We start from the raw sequence: 20,109 nt of genomic DNA on the forward strand, positions 1-20,109 counted from the left end.
ATTTTAAACAGAAGTTGTAGACTACATGCATATCGTAAATCAACCACGTAGTTTTCAAATGCCAACGCATGCATAGGCCTATCGTAAATCAACCACGAGACTCAAATCTTCTGTCGCAGTAGTCCTACCCGTGGCTTCAAATCGCCGGTGGGCGGCTTCATGTAAATTCAAAGATAGCCTACGGGCAGGAGTGTAATTACCAGCGGTGTTTTAAATCCGGAGGCGGCTTATGTCACTCCCTCCCCGTGTCATTTTAAACAGAAGTTGTAGACTACATGCATGCATATCGTAAATCAACCACGTAGTTTTCAAATGCCAAATCTTAAATCTTAAATCAACCACGAAACACGGGCAATAATAAAATGAAGTGTAATCAGGCTATCAGCGGTGTGGAGTAGGGCTACGGGCATGAGTCTCCCCGTGTCATTTTAAACAGAAGTTGTAGACTACATGCATGCATATCGTAAATCAACCACGTAGTTTTCAAATGCCAAATCTTAAATCTTAAATCAACCACGAAACACGGGCAATAATAAAATGAAGTGTAATCAGGCTATCAGCGGTGTGGAGTAGGGCTACGGGCATGAGTGTAATCAGGCTATCAGCTGTGTTTTAAATCGGGAGGCGGCCGGTGTGGCTATCAGCGGTGTGGAGTAGGGCTACGGGCATGAGTCTCCCCGTGTCATTTTAAACAGAAGTTGTAGACTACATGCATGCATATCGTAAATCAACCACGTAGTTTTCAAATGCCAAATCTTAAATCTTAAATCAACCACGAAACACGGGCAATAATAAAATGAAGTGTAATCAGGCTATCAGCGGTGTGGAGTAGGGCTACGGGCATGAGTGTAATCAGGCTATCAGCTGTGTTTTAAATCGGGAGGCGGCCGGTGTGGCAGCTTTTGTTATATGCACCGGAATTCAAGCGATGCGCAAATGCCAACGCATGCATATCGTAAATCAACCACGTAGTTTTCAATGCATATCGTAAATCAACCACGAGACTGAAACCGTAAATCAACCACGAAACACGGGCAATATCGTGAATTCACCACGTCCTTGTACACAATTTCCCCCAGAAATTCCCCCATTTTTTTCGTGAAGACTTTACGACTGGCGCGAGATAGGGCTCGCCTACAGTAGGTTTTTTTTGTTTTTTTTAATTAATTGAATACTTAACAGTGCGAGGTGGGAAACGTATGCATATTAGTATAACTGGTATACCTGTCTCTTATGACATCAATAATCTGAAGCAAATGCTTCACAAAACTGTTTCCATTCAGAAATATTCTTGGGATGTCTGGTGCAATTGCTCTCTTGAGATCACGTCACAGCAGCTCTGATACTAGGCCACTCTAGATGGGAATTTGCTTGTATGCATTGGGTTGTTGTCCTGTCCATCGCCAATCCTCTTTTGAGCTTCAGTTGGAAGACAAGAGGTCTTACATTTTCCTGCCAAATTTCTTGACACGATTGGGATTTTTTTTTTGTTGATGTCAGAAATGTATTCAGGCTCTGAGGCATGCAAAGCAGCCCCTAACCATTGTGCCCCCTTGCCCATATTTCACATTTGGGATGGGGTTCTGAGGCCTTTTTTCCTCCACATGTAGCACTGTGTCCCTTCAAGTCAACATCTCAAGTTTGGCTTCATCTGTGCACAGACTATTGTGCCAGTGTAGCTGTGTGGAACACTCAAGGTGTTCTTTTCAAAACCTCAAAAATGATAAAAGTGAGTATGATCGTTAAAAGCGGAATGCAAGCATTCCAACATTCCAATTGGCTCCGGTGGCTGTCGCCCAACCACATCATAGCTCATTACCATAATATTCACTTAAGTTCAATTACAAACTGTCCTTTCATGGGTCCTCATTAAATCTGATATATTGGGTTTGGGGCCCTTTCAGATGAGTTTGTCCTGGGCCTTACCAAAGGACCTGCCTCTGACTGAACCCTGGACAATTGGTGCCTTCTTGGCAGCCTCCAGAGCTGGTAAGTGGGTATGGGTATTTGAAAGCACTTTGAGTCAACTATTCTGATATTGTGGTATATAAATACATTGTGATTTGATTTAGCGAAGTAGGCTAACCATGTATCGACTTACAGAGTACAGTCATTGAGGCCAACATTTTAAACTGAAGATTTAAAAAAAAAAAAAAATACTCGCACAAACCCAAATTCAACTGACCTAAGACTAAGTCAACAGAGTAATACTTCAAAGTGACTGGATCATGAAGTAGATTTTTTTTTTCAGATTCCTATGTTTCTAGACTTGTTACTTGCATGAAATCTACAGTATCATTTCAATTGAAAACATAAACAAAGAGGAAAAGTTTTGGGTTTTTTGTTTTTTTGTTTTTTTGCTTTAATATTAATGCTGTGTGTGTTTTGTGGGGTGATACGAGGTTTTCTCTGTTACATCTCAAAATATAATTGTGTGTGTGTTGACATTGGTTATGGATATGGAATGGATGGGGATGGAGGAATCATTAGGGTGTGGATGGTGCTGGGTGTGTGGGGTTTGTTCAAAATTGAGTTTCACTTGGCACGCAGCAGCTGAACAGCTTCTTGATCCAGGAGCGTTTACGAGGCTTCACTTTATCAGCAGGTGCAGCAGAGGTGTTCCCGGATGGAGCAGGTGTAACTGTTTGTTGACCTGCAGTGGAAATAAGCAACAATTAGTAAAAGCAGAGGAGAGTGATTATTAAAATAAAATGATCACTATTAAAATGAATATTTTACCCTTTCAAAGTCATAAAAACCTTACCCTTGTCAGCAGCAACACCGATTGGAGACACCTTTGAGCTTCGCTTTCGTCTGTTTGGTATCTACACAAGGAAGAAAGGTGCTTTTAACTCACAGGCTGCCACTACACTGCTGTCGAAAAGGGAGACTGAAACTCTTTATGAAAAATATATATTTTTAAAGTTTGTCTTTTCTTACTGTACCTTCACTCCAAATTTGGATTTCTTCCCTGTTTTCATTCCACCTGCTGCTTTTGGCCCTGAGTCTGACCCGGGGAAAGCTGAGCCACTCAGGGCAGATGGGGCACCAGTGGCTTCTGCATTCAAGACTTCCCTCAACTTTGCCAGAAAGGTCATGTTAAACGAGTTGTCCTTTGGGTTCGCTGCTCTCTGCAGGATGTTTTTGGAGCCAAACTCCTTCAGCAGGAACTTCTCCATGGTCCTGTTGATGTTCTGAATCCCGGTGTTGTTTAAGTAGCCATGGACGTTTGGCACTCCAGAGGGACCGCTGAGCTCTGAGAGGATTTTATCAATGAGCTCTTGAAGCCCCTTATCAACGGAGGATCTCCCTCCATCCCTCATGTTCGCCAACAGACGCAACATGAGGACACTGGTCAAGCAACCATCAGGTCCTCCTGCGCTTGCTGTATCTGGTTCATCTGCAGCGTCCTGCTGAGCAGGTATGTCCAAGTGAAGCTTGTCCAACACCTGGTTGACCATCAGGTCGGTGAAGAAGCTCACCATGCTGGCATGCACCTGCAATGCAGAGGAGTCTGGATGGATTGTGTCCAGCTCACAGCTGGCAGTGCTTGACCTGGCGCTTTGGGCCCTGCTCTGAGAAGATATTGCGTCCTCAGCCTTTGCTTTGGCTTGAACACCATCTACTGCATCAGCGGCAGCAAAAGCAGCACCTCTGAATTCTGCATTGTCCACAGAAGCAGCGTGAGCCACAAGAGGCAGAAAATAAGGCTGGAGCAAGTCTTTGATTGCTGCCTCTGCATAAGAGTACATCTCAGTCAGCTGTGAGCTAGGGCTGCATTGGCTTGTAGTCTCAGGCAGCCTACCCTCCTGTAGAACACCATGCATTTGGTCAACCAGGTGTTTGGCGACGTGGTCGATGCCTTCGTTGGACAACACTTTCTCCAATATCCTGTCGATGCCTGTTGGGTCTTGGGATTCACCCTCTTGTCGCAGCACACTAACAACTTCAGGCAGATCAAGTGAAGCCATGCGATTGGCACTGTAAACGCGAAGCTCAGTCACAGTGGAAGGTCGCGTCACCGTAACGTCAGGCAGGTCAGGAGAAGGCCTGCGCTTGGCACAGTAAATGCGAAGCTTAGTCACGGTGGAAGGACGAACAGCATTAGCAAGAGCTGAGACAGGACGCCGCCATGCTGCAGTGCACTTGTGGAAGGCTGCCAGGGCACCTTGCATCCGCAGCATGCCGCCCAGACCTACAGGAGCTCCAGTGGTCCTATCTGAGGAGGACGAGCCTGCACTTTTAAACCTGTCATTGGAAAAAAACAGACAAACAATTAAACTTATTTAGAAAGTCAGGGTTTTTTTTTTTCATTTTTAGAAAGCTGCATTTTGTTATCTTCAGATGTGTGTCCATGGCTGGGACTGGGACCAAAACAAGGCCCATTTTTTGTGCAGGCCCCTAAATTGTGGGCCAGTCTCTAAGGAAACTCACAAAAACTCTGCCCCTAAGGACTGTCGCGGCACACCAGGAAATGCCCTCTATGCCAAAATAAGAGTACAGGCCTGTGTGTGCCTCCAAAATGGCTGTATGAGATTGATTTTCTGAATTTATGGGTTACTTTCTGATTTGACCTTGAGGGGCTGTATGAGTAGCACTCCAGATCTCTCTCCATACGCGCAAACGCTGGTAGAATCAGACCCATGGAGCTAGAGCTGGCCACCTTCAACACAGTCTGACAAATCTCCACAAACTGGCTCCTTGTCATCTGAGATCAACAGAAATGCATGTTGTTACAAAGTTGATCCTTTAACAGGCGAAATTAATCATTTAATAACAACATGAAAATACTGTGAAACAGCATCAATACTTACAGGGGGATTCAACAGGCTGCTGAAAGCCATCCAGTCCCTGTCAAAAAATATAAATACATTTAATTGTGACATTTTAACAGAATATCTGAATAAACCAATCTGTGGGATGGGGGGAGTCTAACATAAACATTAAAATCAACATTAAAACTACAGTCGGCAAGTAGGATGAGGGTTTACGAATTCCGTACTTGCTGAATACACATTTGAGCTGTTTTGATGTCATATGCAGCTTGCAAATCCAGGGAGCACACATTACAACAAAAATAACGCTGATGGTAGATTTAGAGGTAGAGTTTGTAATTGGTTTAGCAGCTTAATTCCAAAATGTATGCTGCCCAATTATGATGCCTATTCACCTTGCCCAGTTATCCTTTTCTTATTTTCCACCACCATACATTTCTAAGTATTCAGACTGGGAAAATTACACCGTTCATACATAAAAAAGTGGATCTGCCCTGTGTCCGCCATTTTGAATGTCCAGTAAGTAAAACATGCTCTACTTTTTATCTCAAAAATATTCATGCAACAAATTTGGGAATGGGCAGCATAGTTACAATGGGCAGCACATTCTACCTTTAAGGTTTAGCATGGTGCAAGAATCACAAATCATAAAATCTTGATTAGTAACATAGCAGAAGCGCAACTCACTCCTCAGAGAGGTTGGAAATATATTCCTGCACTGTAAATGGTTGAGGTGAGCTTGGTCCATCAGAGTGTGAAGACCCAGGTCCAGGCTCATACTGGAAAGGATCCTCTGTGCCTGAAATCGTCAGACACATGTCTATAAAATGCACCCAGTTTCTCTCTATTTTTAGACATTTTTAGATAGGTTTTTTTTAGAGATGTATAATAGTCTAGTGAGTATTTAACTGAGGATATACTGACCTTTCCTCATCTTCTGCAAGGACCTAACTTCATTTAAAAAATAAAATCAATCTTTTCAGCACAGAAAATGCTGTTTTCCTCCTTCACAAATGCAGAGGTGTATGACAATGTGTCTCACTGCATCAACTTGGACTACACAGAACATGATGTCATTACTGACATCACAGAGGTAAAGATTATAGCATCAGTACTATGACCAAATGGAACATTCTATTCACTCTAATAATAATAATGAGCCTACTAATACTATCATCACTAAAAGAGTCTACTTTCTAAAACAAATAAATAAACAGGACCCCCCCCCCCCCCCCAAAAAAAGAAAGAAAACACTACAAAAGAACTTTACTCTGCAATTTTTATCAATCTTTTTTTTTTAATTTAATTAACAACATACAATAGGAAGAGACTGCAGAGGGTGACCAAAACAGCGCAAAAAAATCATAGGCTGCCCCCTGCCTCCCATAACCACCTATAACTCCCGCTGCCTATGTGCCAGGAGTATCATTAAAGACCCGTCTGACCCTGGCTTTCATCTCCTCACACTGTTGCCCTCTGGCAGACGCTACAGATCCATAGCAATCAGAACCAACAGAAAGAAGGATAGCTTCTTCCCCAAAGCTGTCACAACACTGAACGCACAATTGTGGGAATGTGTCCACTTATCAAGGACTCCATGTGCCTCGAAGGGAGGCTTAAAATCTCATTAGACTTTATATAATGGCAATAAAAGGCTTTGTATTATATTTGTTGTTGTACTTGTATAACATTAACATGATTTAATCAATTTTTAAATAATTTTTAAACTGTGTGTTTATTTGTTTATTTGCTTATTTCTTTGTTTATTTAGTATACATACTTATTATACAGCATGATGGTCAGGTCATTGCAAGCTGTGTTGAAATGAGCTAGGCTAGGCCTACAGTATATATACTGTAAATAAACTGCTTACTTATTTACTAGCAAAAAAATAAGTAATAGATGAGGTTAAGCCGTGCTAATGTATTCCTGGTGATTTACAACTCACCTGAATGTCTGTGTCTCATTGCTAGGAGAGAAAGACAGGGTCTCCTTTTTATTCATACTTTTAATGCAAACTTATTTACGGCACCTTTCTATGTCCAGACAGGGCCATTTCACGGCATTTTCAGGAGGCCCTGGGCAAAGAGGGTTCCATTGTCCTTTTTTTCTCTTCAAACTAATGGGGACGGGGAACTTCAAGAGTGATTTTGATAGTAGCATCATTGCACTTATCGCTCATTGAATTCAGGGAGATGTTGCCACACTCCCACTCTCTGCTGTCATTTGCATAAGTACATAACCAGTCATACCAGCGCCCTGTCAGATGGGAGCCCAAGGCAATGGCCTCCTTTTGCTTGTCTGTTTATGACAAGCCCAGATGTCTGATTGGTCTACCTCTGCATTCAGAAGATCAAGCACTCAAGGCGTCATTTTAAGCAGCCCCTGTTGACAGATTGATATATAAAATACATAGAATATTGAACTAAACCCATTTGCCCCACCTCAACCCCAAATTCAACAGAAAAGGGTGCACCTTTCATCAAATGTTTAAATGTGGTTACACATTGCTACATTGTTGCAATGCAGACTGAGGAAGGCACACGCCAAAACGCATCTGTGCACAAAAAAAAAACCAAAAAAAACATTTGATGCAAGGTGCGCCCTTTTCTGTTGAATTTGAAGTGTTTTGGCCAGCACACTCAAGGAACTCTGAGTGAAGCCTGCTACCTGCTACAATTGCCCCACCTCAAACCCCCCCCCCCTCCCCCGCCCCCTGGTTGTTTAGGTCTAGAACGCGCCACTTCTGGGAAATTTCTGGTTTACACGTGCTGTGACAGCCGCAGGTTCATTGGCGGTTACCATGTTTGGTTTTATAGTATTCCTCCTGTATGGCTCTGTATTCCCCACTTCAGCGTCTGCCCAGGAGCTCTTGTTCATGTTGGAACAGGGTGTAGCCTATATGAAGACCTCTTTTCCAAAATGAGATATATTATAAACTATTTTTGACTTTTTGCATTTTAATATTGGAATTGACTGTTAGAAGTCCTATCATCTATGTTTGACTTCTTGTCATCCAAATGTTTTGAGTTTTGAATTTGCATTGCAATTCAATGGAATGCCCAGTACAAAAATGTAAATTTCACAACATTCTACAAAATGGATGTGTCTCATTTTGGAAAAGAGCTCTTATATAACTTCTTTTTTTACTAGCAGTGGCGTTTTGTACAACCGTTTAAAAAAAATATTAGACTACTCAGTATGTAAGGGTCTAAATAGTTACAACACAGTTGTACTATATATATGTATATAACACACACTTTCAATGAATATACATATTAATGTTCATTGTGTGCTGCTACAATGTTTCAAATGCTATTCAAGCCAAGATGGGATATTTTCTTTTCCTGGCTATTTTATGTCCATGTGCACATGTGGTGTGCAGACAGGTGCATTTTGCATTAGTGTTTTATTGTGGATGGATTTTTCTTCATACAATCATACAAAATGAGTTGGTAGTCAGTTCGCTTTTGTCATTTTGAGGAGCACTACGCATTTCATTGTAATTAAGGGGGAAGTGGAAGTGTATGCAACTTCTGCCCTATATACGTGTCTCCCGTCTTTGATGAGAATATAGTGGGAATAGCGAGTACAGTTTTTCGTAAGTATTTCTCGAATGGCACGAGATATGGTTGCACCAACAGTGAGCTCCATGTTGAGGAAAACAAAGCGGCTCGCAATACGCACCAGATCAGTACCTCGCATCTGATTGTGCATCATAGCCAGAACTTCCAGCTCACTCTCCACACCAGTTCAAACCTGATGCGAATGAGCTGTTCTTTACTGTGGAGATAGGTGCATTTATGTATCCTTTGTCCTTCGGCATTTCATCAAAGAGGCTAACAAGATATTGTCTGATGATGTTAACTGATGCTATATAGGCTACTAAATATTAGTAGTGTAGAATTTTGACTACATCAAGGTGAACCAATATTTTTAGGATGGCTGTGACAGGAGCTGCCCCTGATCTCACAGAATTCTGAACATTTTCAAACATGGCCTCTTGGGCCAAAATCTCTGTGGCAGTTTAACACATTTTGCCAAAATTCTGTGAATGCAATCATGTTGCAGGAGCTAATTGTCTTTGTGATCTCAAACCAGTTCAAACTTGTCTGGATCAAACTGGTTCAAGCCAGCTCAAACTGGTTCCAACTGGATAAAACCGGTTGAAAATGGTTTGTGTCAAACCGGTTCAAACTGTGTCATCCAGAACAAACTGGTTCAAAACAGATTACACTGGTTTGGGTCAAGCTGGTTCAAACCAGTTGAAACTGGTTTAGGTCAAACCAGTTTAGTTTAGGTTTAGGTCAAGCCAGCTCAAACTGGTTCCAACTGGATAAAACCGGTTAAAAATGGTTTGGGTCAAACCCGTTCAATATAGGGATGCAAATTATCGATTAATGCATTAATCATTAGTTGATAGCCTTATCGATCGACTTACGATTAATTGATAAGCGGCGTTTCCCCCCCCGAAATATCAATGTTTCTCGAAAAAAAAACTACTAAATCTAAACATTTTAATTAAAAATTGAGATAATATACCACATTTAAATTAATTCCATTTCAATTCCTTAATCCAAAGGTGATTTAAATATTCCCACTATTCACACCCCTTTTCACACACACTCTTCACATGCCCATTTCATCTGGGTCTCTTGTCAGTTGAATTGTCGATTAATTGCGATTAATGTTTTTTAATCGATTAATGCATTGATCGATTAAAGTCTTTTGCAATCGTTTGCATCCCTAATTGAAAATGATTTCATACGGAGTAAACCGGTTCAAAACAGATTAAACTGGTTTAGGTCAAGCTGGTTCAAACTGGTTTAGGTCAAACCGGTTCAAACTGGTTCAAACTGGTCTTGAATGAGGGCTCCTGTCCATCGATAGCAGTTAATTGGTGCAATGTTATTGTGACTATTATAACATTAACAATCATTATAATAATGCAATTTGTGACCGCTCTCACATAAATATTTCTGTGAGTCTGTAGCAGTGTTGATGTGGTTGGTTACATTCTCAGGAGCGCTATTGCCAAGTAAATCACATGAACGCTCTGCACATGGGTGGAGTTCATCGTTTCAGTACCCATTTCAAGGGGGGGGGCATGATGTGGTGATAAATTCATAAATTCTAGCCATCAGAGGGTGTGTGTGGGGGCGCATGGATGACTGGGCATGCTGGGCTTAGGTAGAACCCAGATTCTGTGGGTTTTGTGTGTGTTGTGCTGTTCTTATCTTTTACACTTTGAATTTCACTATTTTTTCCACCGTTTTCATTGTCACACACACAACACACAACAGAGGAGTTGTCTTAAGAACTTTTACTGGTAGGTTCATCTTCAATACAACATGAAGGCTGACAGTTACATTCAGTGTGTACATAACTGCTCATACATCATTGCAGTTATAGCCATAAGAAAATAGTAATGATGGCAACAGCTTTACACTATAATAAATACACTATATTGACAATAAGCATTAACATCAACTGATTACATAGCACTGATAACAAAAATCTAGGAAACATTCATAGTTATGCACGTTGTCAGACCAAGCCTCAAACAGAGATCGGAAAGTAGATGATAATCAGGCAAGAGGATCAGGTATGCTGAGCTCAGTGGAAGTAATTTCCATTCAATACCTGCCAGCTAATGTTTCAATTAGTTTATTGAGTTATTTCACAGAGGATATATACAGATGAAGTCGTCTATTCCATTGTTTCCATTCAAGACCGGATCAGGAAGGACCTCTATGTCACAGCAGGCCTTGATGTCTCTGAGGGCGCTGCAGTCGAAGTTGGCCACCAGTTTGTGCTTGCCTACTCTGTACGGGGAGATGGGGATCTGCAGACGCACCCGGTGATTGGCCGGCAGGTGGGGGACACTGGCAAACACAATACAGATGTTACTGCTGGCCGATATGGAACAATATATACGTATATGTCAAGATATGGACTACTTTATAGCACGATAACGCAATATATCAGAATATACCACAATTACTTATGTTTTCAGTTATTTCTCTTTATTTTCTCTTTACTGTGTCATGATGCAAAACCACAGCTCTTTGAAATGAATCTTTTTTTATTCTTATATATTATACGAATGTTATACGGACTTACGTAGAATGTGCATAGTGACAACACAAAATGTTACAAAATATTAACTTACATATTATTATTATTATTAATAATAATAATAATAATAATAATAATAATAATACATCAGTTTAAAACACAAAATGTTTTGAACAACACAAAATGTTTTGAAATTATATTACATTGTATATTAGCTGTAATACTGGATAAAATCTGATAGTAATGGTAGAGAAGAAAGGGCATGATAGACAATTTTCAATCACGTTGTGTCATTTGCTTTGGAAAAAAGGTTCAGCTAAATGTAGTGCAATACAATTGCAACATGCACAGGAATACAATGACAAGTAGGACTAGCATGCAGTGCCCACCTATATAAGTGTGTGTATGGTGTGTAGTTTGTCTCTCTGTGTGTGTTTGTGTGTGTGTGTGTCAGTCTCACCTGATCAGCATGGTGTTTCTCACTAGCCCACTGCCCGAGATCCTAAGGAGGCCGTGCCTGAGAGGGCAGTCCAGGTCGTTGTGGAACATCAAGTCCACACTCATCTCCATGTACTGGTGGCACGTGCTTGGCGCCTAAGAAGTTCAAACACACATTTTCACTGTGTTTTTCGCTGCTTTTTTAAACGTATCATTATATTAGTAAATGCATCGTCTTTGCATTCAAGACCATCATGGTCAATATTCCAAGTGCCTGGAAATTAGCCTCAACAATGGACTCTTTTGGATGTCATGTCATAAATGGATTGCTATGACTGCCTTGCTATTCACACCACTACAGTAAGTTACAGTAAATTCACTGTTTTCTGTCACTGACAGTACAAAAGGTAGCTATACAAGTGTCAAAGGGGGGCAAAATCGACCTTAAAGTGTCCGTAGTGTGAGTAGCTGGGCCCGCAAACACTTAACGTAACGCTGTCTATTATTTAAATATTTCATAAAGCTGCAATAAGCTTTGATAATTCCATAGCCAAGCCAATCTGAACGAGCTCATTCTAAGGTTACAGTTTTGGGGAATGGTTCCCATACCCGTCTCTGTGTGTGCTAGTCATGCCCAGTTCAGTTTGCGAGTGTGTACCAACCTTGATGGTGAGTGTGGGGTCCTCCAGTACGATGTTCTTCTCAGCTAGGTAGCTCTCCCTGGGGTTCTGCTCACTAAACACCAAGGCAGACACCTTCATACTCTCATTGCCCAACATTTTGGATCCATATGCAGAATACGGGATCTGGATAGAAATCTCCAAGTCTGCAAACACAGGCCCACACAAACCCCATCATGATGATCATCCCATGTGCACATTACAAGTCATTAGAGCATACTCTATATGACAGGACTATAAATGGAACCTCAGTATATAAGTTGCACCGCCCAAAAAATGCATAGTGGAGGAGAAAACACAAAATATTGCACCAAAATACAAATAGCACCGTTGACGACAGCACTTAATTCAAGCTCCCATTTCGCAAACTTTTTGGCCTTGCTGGCACCTCTAAACACAGATGAAACACTTATGTGTGCTGATAATGGCACAAGCTTTGAGCATCCTCTCACAACTTTAGTGTAGTATAGTGTAACACTACAACTAAGCGTTAACTGCACAAGCACACCAAAAGAGACAAAAGCTGCTAACTGTTGCTGGACTATTTTCAAAGCGAGAACGGTATGAGCGACAAAAGCGAGTATGACCGTTAAAAGCAGAATGGAAGCATTCCAACATTCCGAACCACATCACATCTCATTATCATAATATTCACTTCAACGTTAAACTGCCGCTTTTGTCTCTTTAGTCACCAGATCCTCTATACAAGGTCAATTACCACATTGTCGCCTTTCGTGTGTTTGTGCGGTAAATCATAGGACAGGCCAAACCAAGAAAAAGGTGTGACATGTAGGTGTGACAAATATGTGTATGATATCCATAAAATGCTATTTTCTTACTGTACACAGGCAGCCACATGCTCAATAATGCCCTGGTAGACCCACCTTGTTTAGGCTGCAGCTGGACGTCCCTCTCCTGCCTCCACACCAGGCTGACGGGCACGCCCGTGTACCTCATGGCCTGGGCGTTGAGCTTGACGCTCAGCTCCTGGGAGGTCTGGTGCTCGCTGTGGATGACCAGGGTCAGCTCCACGTCCTGCCCGACGGTCGACTGCTTCTCCTCGGTCAGTTTCACGGTGAGCCTTTGGAAGTTCTCCGGTTCCTCCGGTTCCTCCACTGGAGGCAGAGTGGGCCTCTCCATATCTCCTCTCCTCACTGCCTCCTCAAACACGTCACGCTCTCGCTTAGAGCCTACCAGGAAGAACACCAGCACACAGCACTTTATACATTATACAGTACATCACTTTATGGGTCTATGAATCCTTCAAGGGCCGTACTATGAACACAAACCAGGATTTCCCCCTGCACTTTAGGCCTATATCGAAGGTGGACACCCTTTCAACAGACCCCACCTTTACTAGGTCCAATGAAAATATAACTTAATATTGCCAAATGTAATTCTGTAAACAGCGTTTGAGACATAGGTTCCCCACCCCTGAAGGTAATGAGGCTGCCTGACAACAAACACCTCCTGACCTTGACTAGATCCCTTGGAAAAATCAAGATTTTGTTTCGTGAACGTAATAAATATACTTTAAAGCTGCTTTACAAAAAAAGTGTAAGCTATTTTTGGGTGTATCCTATCATGCTAAACATGAAGCAGAACATTATGGTCCTTCAGATTCCGAAGCTACACTACAACATTTATATCAGGAGAACTTTGATGTACAGTAGAGAAGTTTCTTCAACCATTTTATCGGAAAATTAGGAGCCAATCCTGTCATTGCCCCCTGTATCGTCCCCGTAACTGCCCAATTCTCTCTATTTGTAGTTGTCCGTGAGGTCCTGGCGTCTGTTCTTGCCCACAGCTTTGGTGCTGATGTTCTTGCCCACAGTCCTGGTGTCGGTGTGGAGTTTGCGCTTGGAGCCGTCCCTCCCCACCATCCAGGACACCTGGTCCGCGTTCACCTCCGCGAAGACGAACGGCGCGTCGTACTTCATGTCCGTGTGGCCCTCCAAGATGGCTTTAACGGGGCATGGACCGCAGCAGTACACTCCTAAAGGGAAGAGGACAGATGAACAATGAGCACCTCAAGAGTGAGCAAAACATGAGTAAGAAACCAATATGAATGAATTAAGATATACAGTACAGTGAGTCATGATGTGAAAGATAGAGAAGACTTGGAGGAATTGTGTGTGTGTGTGTGTGTGTGTGTGTGTGTGTGTGTGTGTGTGTGTGTGTGTGTGTGTGTGTGTGTGTGTGTGTGTGTGCGTGTGTGATAGCCTGCCACATCCATGTGGATAACTAATCTGAAAATATTGTGAAATCTTGGTGTGTGTGTGTGTGTGTGTGTGTGTGTGTGTGTGTGTGTGTGTGTGTGTGTGTGTGTGTGTGTATGTGTGTACCTTTGCTCTCCTCCTGAGGGGTGGGGTCCAGCACCTGCCAGCCGTCATATGTTGAATCCCTGGAGAGGTCTGGACGCTTCATCCATGCCTCAACCCATACATGGAAGTTCCTACACACACACACACAAATTCATTGTAGATTAATCTGTACAATAGACAATAATAGTTTATTGCAAAATGGACTATTTCGTATACTGTGGAGTGCATGTACAGTATGAGTAAACTCACCAGACGCTGTCCTGGCTGGCCTTAGCGCGTTCGCCGTTTTCATCGTAGTACGAGTCAATAGTCAGGCTCTTGTCCGTGTCGTGGGCCGAATTGAAGTTGGTGACCACACGGCAGGGGATTCCCAAACACCTCATAACTAGTAGCAGTACAGTACACACGCACACACACACGCGCGCACACACACACACACACACACACACACACACACACACACACACACACACACACACACACACACACACACACACACCACATATCACTATCTTGCACTGGGGAAAGTGTACTGTAAAACAGTATGCTGTAGTACATGAGTCAGAGGGTTTAAATTGCAACCAGTCATGTCTATGACTGCAAAAATACCATATTCTTCATGAATCTGAAGATTAAAATATGACTATTGCAGAGCTTTGAGCTACGTGTCTGTCTGTATCTGTGTGTGCTGTGCGTGTGTGTCCGTTTCAGTATCTTCATTGTATGTGTGTGTGTGTGTGCGTGTGTGTGTGTATGTGTCAGTATCTTGATTATGTGTGTGCGTGTCTGTGTCAGTATCTTTATCGGTATGTACTGTTCTCGTCAGTATCTGTAGGCCTATCTGTTTTAAGCTCACCAGTGCACATCACCCCGGCGAACACCCAGCACTGGCCGTAGTTGACGGGTGCGCAGCGCTTCTTGTACCACTGCCGGAGGATGTCCACGCTGCCGCTCCACTGGGTGGGGGCCACACCCCCTGAATACGGAGCACTCCAGCGGCCAGCTAGCACACCGCGGTCGTCATTAGCGTTGATCTGTGGGGGATGTCAAGAAAATGAACTTTTAGATCAGCAAACTATCAATAAAGTCACACGGACACAGTCTGTACGTTTTTAAGACTTCGGGCCCAAGGAGAGAGAAAGGAATGCCTCACCAAGGAGTGCCTTCAGCGACCTCAATCTAATGACACTAACATTCCAGTCTCGGTCTCGTCATTTTATTATTTTAGAATATGTGACATCTGTATACATTTACTTCCTTCCAACTTTAAATTCACCATCTGTGATTAGCAGTCTCCGGGTGTTTCTTTGTCATTCGTTTACCCTGTAGCCTCTTACTGTGTGTGTGTGTGTGTGTGTGTGTGTGTGTGTGTGTGTGTGTGTGTGTGTGTGTGTGTGTGTGTGTGTGTGTGTGTGTGTGTGTGATGACTGGGCGTGGTGAGTTCTGTAAAACAGAGTCTTGCAATATGTGTATGAGTTCATATTTTTACATACTGTATCAGCAAAACTGTGCTTGGCTTTTACTCCTTGAACCTTTTGAATTTTTTCACTCTGTTGGACCTCGGTATGCTTGCTGTAGGATACACGTGCGCGGGCACGATTCGTGCATGAGCGCATTTATTTATGTAGCTCCAAGCCATGTTCAAGTAAAGCAAGTTTGTTTATCTTAGTCTCAAGACAAATTAACAGACCAAGGATATGGATCACTGGAACCATGTCATGTGGTCTGAAGAGACCAAGATAGACAGATTTGCTTTAGATGGTGTCAAGCATGTGTGGTGGTAAACAAGTGAGTTTTACGAAATTTGTATCATCTGGCTAGTCAAGCATGGTAATGGGACTGACATGGTTTGGGGACGCATGAATTCCGTCAACATTGGAAATCTGAATTACACCTAAAAGAAACATGCATGTCAACATGCACTGTGACTACTGAAGCAGATCATGATACTCTCCATCGGATTTCATTCAAATCTCACACCAATCTATTTAATCCAGGTGCAGACTCAAAATGTAAAAGTTTAACGTAAAGAAAGGTTCAAACACACACACCGATGACCTCCCTTTTAATCCCCTTTCATTTCAAGACGATTTGGGCCAACATGGCCCCTTCTCTATCAGATTTTAATCTGGGGTGTACTCACTTTTGTGGGTACATGTTCAAACATGAATGGCTGTATTTTGATTTTTTGTGAGTGAACAACAAATGTAAGTGGTTATATATTGTTAACAGGTCACTGATCATTGTGCCAAAGGGACATTTCTATAATGTTGTCTATGAAAAGATATCTTACAAATCTACAAAAATGTGAGGGTGTACTAATTTATGTGACATACTGTGTGTGTGTGTGTGTGTGTGTGTGTGTGTGTGTGTGTGTGTGTGTGTGTGTGTGTGTATCTGTGTGTGTGTGTGTATCTGTGTGTGTGTGTGTCTGTTTGTGTAGCATGTGAGCGTGCGTGCGTGTGTGCCCCCATACATACCATGGCACTGATGACCCTCCCTACATAGATGGGATTGCAGCGTTCAGAGAAGTCTTCAGCAGAGTCGCACAGGCACTTGGGGTTCACATCTAGCAGCTTCAGACAGATGTCAACCATGTCTTCCTCAAACTGCAAGAAACAGGGAGGAGTGAAGTGAAGCAAGCATACACACGCACACGCACACACACACACACACACACACACACACACACACACACACACACACACACACACACACACACACACACACACACACACACACACACACACACCAGGGGGATGACCACAGTAAATGTTGTGTCTTAAATCATCCCGGGAGCGAGGCCAGCTATCATATGCCAAACATGCTTTATTGTACACCAAGCACTCAGAGTGCAGACTAGTGAAGTCATTAAAATAATTTCTGCTATAGCTGCAGGATCTGCCTTTAATATTCCATCGGTCATTTTCATTTTCAAATATTTGCTACATTGTCTCACAACTACGTAGAATCAGGGCAATTGTTACTGGAACCTATATGCACCCACCAGACATCCCATCTTTAAGGCGGGAAAGTTGCCTACAACCTCTCTGTCTCCCATATAACGAAGTGTCATTTAACCACAGTGCTGTTGCATATCTCTGTAGGCCTACCTGTCCAAAGTTCCAATCCATGGGCCCCATGTGGTCACTGGAGCCTCTGTAGATGAGGCCGTTCTCATTCATCACATACTCCTGCCTCTCATCCTCATCCTGGAGGTACACCGAGTCATCTACGCACGCACACACACACACACACACACACACACACACACACACACACACACACACACACACACACACACACACACACACACACACAAATAGGTATATTAATGAGCAGGCAGATATGACTAGTCAGCTGAGACCTCATGATTAGAGGGCTTAGTGACAGGGTAGCTGGTTCAAATCTCACCCAGTAGTAATAACTGTAAGGCAAGGCAAGTTTATTTGTAATGCGCATTTCACACACAGATGCAATTCAATGTGATTCACAAATAAGTAAAAAGCAAGGAAATTAAATTTAAAGAAAATTAAACTGTAGGCCTAGGCCTATGTTGCTTTGGATGAAATCGGCAACTAAGTGTAATGTGATATAAGAAGGTTCCTCAGTTCTCCACATGCCACAGGCTCACATTCACATACCTGTACACCAGGGGTTGAAGAGAACCGTCAGGTTGGCGACTGGTTTGGAGATTGCATTCTGTGAGCCGACCTTCACAGTCAGAGTGTGCAGGCCCACACAGGCATTGGCTGGACTGCTGATAGCCAAAGTGACGGAGGAGTAGTCACTGTCCTGCACCTGGGCTGTCCAGCCAGATTTTGCATTGGTCTCCCCCAATCCAAACACACACCGAGTGCCCTTTGCCTCCGATGGCCATGCCCCTGCAGGTCAGAATCGTGAACACTCAAATGAAGTGAAAGTGAAAGCCCCTTGGGAAACCCCAACTCCCATTGTCATTGTGACACAGCACTCCACAGCACACAAGTGAACACTGCACACAAGAAATTGCATTTATGCCTCACCCGTGCAAGGGGGCAGACCCCAATGGCGCCCCAAGGGAGCAGTCCGTTGGGACGGTACCATGCTCAGGGCACCTCAATCATGGAGGAGGATGGGGGAGAGCACTGGTTGATTACTCCCCCCACCAACCTGGCGGGTCGGGAGTCGAACCGGCAACCTTTGGGCTACAAGTGTGACACCCTAACAGCTTACCCACGACTGCCCATGTCATGGTTGTGCTCTAATGTCTGCTTTTAAGTCATTACTGAGTTAATTCAACACTTGAGAGTAGACCAACTGCAAGTGTTCAATTCAATTCTCTCAGTGCTGACTATCAACAGACATTAGCCTTCAGTGAATGATTCATTTTACAATGTCAGGGTTTCCAAATAAGAAAGAATATGCTATAATAGTGGAATGATGGATCCGAAAATCACATGAATAAAACGCACCTGTCTCCACAGTGAAGAGCAGCTCATCCGCATCAGGTTTGAACTGCCGACTGGTGTGGAGGGTGAGCTGGAAGTTCTGGCCACGGCGCACTACGAGACGTTTGGTGCTGCTGATCTCCTGCGTACTGTGAGCCTTGCTGTTTTCCTTGACGCGAAGGTCAACGCAGAGGATTTCTACCAAAATACGATGGAAACTCGTCAAACTTCACTGACACATTTAAATGAATGACTAAACTAGCCTACATAGAAGAGAACCGACCTGTCTGTCTTCGTGCTCATCAAGACAGCTTGCACACTCCGGCGTTAAATAAGTGAATTAAACATCTCTCTCGTGCCTGATGAGGTAGACTAAATTCTAGAACTATCCATGTTTTCTTAAAATGTAGCCAGCATTCACTGTCTGCGAATATAGCTGCATAAAGACGCTGGTCAAAAATGTGATCAAGTTGACAACATGGTTGACAGTAACAGCTATATGCAAAAGTAACACACATTAGGTGTTAAAAACACTTCAAATACATAACGAGTCAACTTAACTCAGTAAAGTTAGGCCTAGGCTATATATAATTTTAAACAAACATATCTCAGCAGACTTACCAAGTGCCAGGGTACCGTAAGTCATCTTGTTGTAGTATAGCTTCGAAAAGACTGTAAAGATGATCAGAATTAGCTTGTTTTTTATATCGGTCCTGTCCCGCATCTTACCTGCTTGCTGCCCTCCCATTTCTTGGGAATTAAACATGTCAGTCTGATTGCCCAGGAGCGGACCGTGATGACGAGTGACTGAAAGGAGTTGCGAGACTTCTTTGGAAAGACTCTACCCATGCCGCTAGCCCATGCGAGAAGCGCTGGCTTCCACACCCCACCCCTCAAAAGTGAGTGATTGATAGCCTACATGAAAGGGAAAGTTTGAAACTTTTCTGTTTAGGCTAATAGTGTTCTTATATAGGCCTATTAGGTTCACCACAGTCACGTCAATAGTTCATAAAGGGAAAACGTGAATGGCACACTGTAGGCCTAGCCTATCCTTTTTTTGTCTGCCAATTCCACCCAGCATCATCATGATAAAACTGATGAAAACAACATGGCATAGTAATCATAATCTTTTCTTGTATGTTTCTGTGTAGCCTATCTATTTGCATTAAAACATTAAGCTACATTATTTTGTTTCAAAATAATCAGGCGGATGTAGCCTAGGTAATGCAGATGGTTCATCCATCAGTCTCCTCATTGCCCCCCAAGGGCTGTCTAACGCCCCCAGGAGGGGAGCTGTAGAGCCCCTGCTGAGAACCCCTAGTGCAGGGGTATTCAATTAAAAGTCACAGAGGGCCAGTTTTTCAAATTCCCTCCAGTGAAAGGC

General features: G+C 42.9%; 2 protein-coding genes across 2 annotated transcripts; both read right to left on the minus strand.

The window, feature by feature from the left end:
• Positions 1 to 2,356: 2,356 nt before the first annotated feature.
• On the minus strand, positions 2,357 to 5,803 carry LOC134467271 (uncharacterized). Its single transcript, XM_063221172.1, has 7 exons — positions 5,700 to 5,803; positions 5,463 to 5,574; positions 4,815 to 4,851; positions 4,575 to 4,708; positions 2,946 to 4,248; positions 2,765 to 2,825; positions 2,357 to 2,653 (listed from the first exon to the last, which is right to left on the minus strand). Exons 1-7 carry the CDS (start codon positions 5,707 to 5,709, stop codon positions 2,523 to 2,525), a joined length of 1,788 nt encoding a protein of 595 aa, XP_063077242.1. The 5' UTR covers positions 5,710 to 5,803; the 3' UTR covers positions 2,357 to 2,522.
• Positions 5,804 to 10,083: 4,280 nt separating this feature from the next.
• On the minus strand, positions 10,084 to 19,540 carry LOC134467272 (protein-glutamine gamma-glutamyltransferase E-like). The gene is made up of 13 exons (XM_063221173.1): positions 19,455 to 19,540; positions 18,750 to 18,923; positions 17,940 to 18,179; positions 17,409 to 17,527; positions 16,776 to 16,904; positions 15,152 to 15,329; positions 14,545 to 14,680; positions 14,317 to 14,426; positions 13,733 to 13,967; positions 12,856 to 13,169; positions 11,954 to 12,117; positions 11,314 to 11,447; positions 10,084 to 10,660 (listed from the first exon to the last, which is right to left on the minus strand). The coding sequence occupies exons 1-13, from the start codon at positions 19,489 to 19,491 to the stop codon at positions 10,456 to 10,458; spliced, it is 2,175 nt and encodes a 724-aa protein (XP_063077243.1). The 5' UTR covers positions 19,492 to 19,540; the 3' UTR covers positions 10,084 to 10,455.
• Between the last annotated feature and the right edge of the window lie 569 nt (positions 19,541 to 20,109).

The sequence above is a fragment of the Engraulis encrasicolus genome, chromosome 17, assembly GCF_034702125.1.
Source record: "Engraulis encrasicolus isolate BLACKSEA-1 chromosome 17, IST_EnEncr_1.0, whole genome shotgun sequence".
Taxonomy (NCBI): domain Eukaryota; kingdom Metazoa; phylum Chordata; class Actinopteri; order Clupeiformes; family Engraulidae; genus Engraulis; species Engraulis encrasicolus.

Bases quoted from the DNA above. Each gene is read 5' to 3' on its own strand.
- LOC134467271 (XM_063221172.1), bottom strand. The intron at 4,709-4,814 runs GTAAGTATTGAT...TGTTGATCTCAG, and splicing joins GCAGCCTGTTGAATCCCCCT to ATGACAAGGAGCCAGTTTGT. The intron at 4,249-4,574 runs GTCAAATCAGAA...TTCCAATGACAG, and splicing joins TACTCATACAGCCCCTCAAG to GTTTAAAAGTGCAGGCTCGT.
- LOC134467272 (XM_063221173.1), bottom strand. From the start codon at position 19,491: ATGTTTAATTCCCAAGAAATGGGAGGGCAGCAAGCAG. The intron at 14,427-14,544 runs GTGAGTTTACTC...GTGTGTGTGTAG, and splicing joins GCCAGCCAGGACAGCGTCTG to GAACTTCCATGTATGGGTTG. The intron at 10,661-11,313 runs GTGAGACTGACA...TGTGTTTGCCAG, and splicing joins AGAAACACCATGCTGATCAG to TGTCCCCCACCTGCCGGCCA.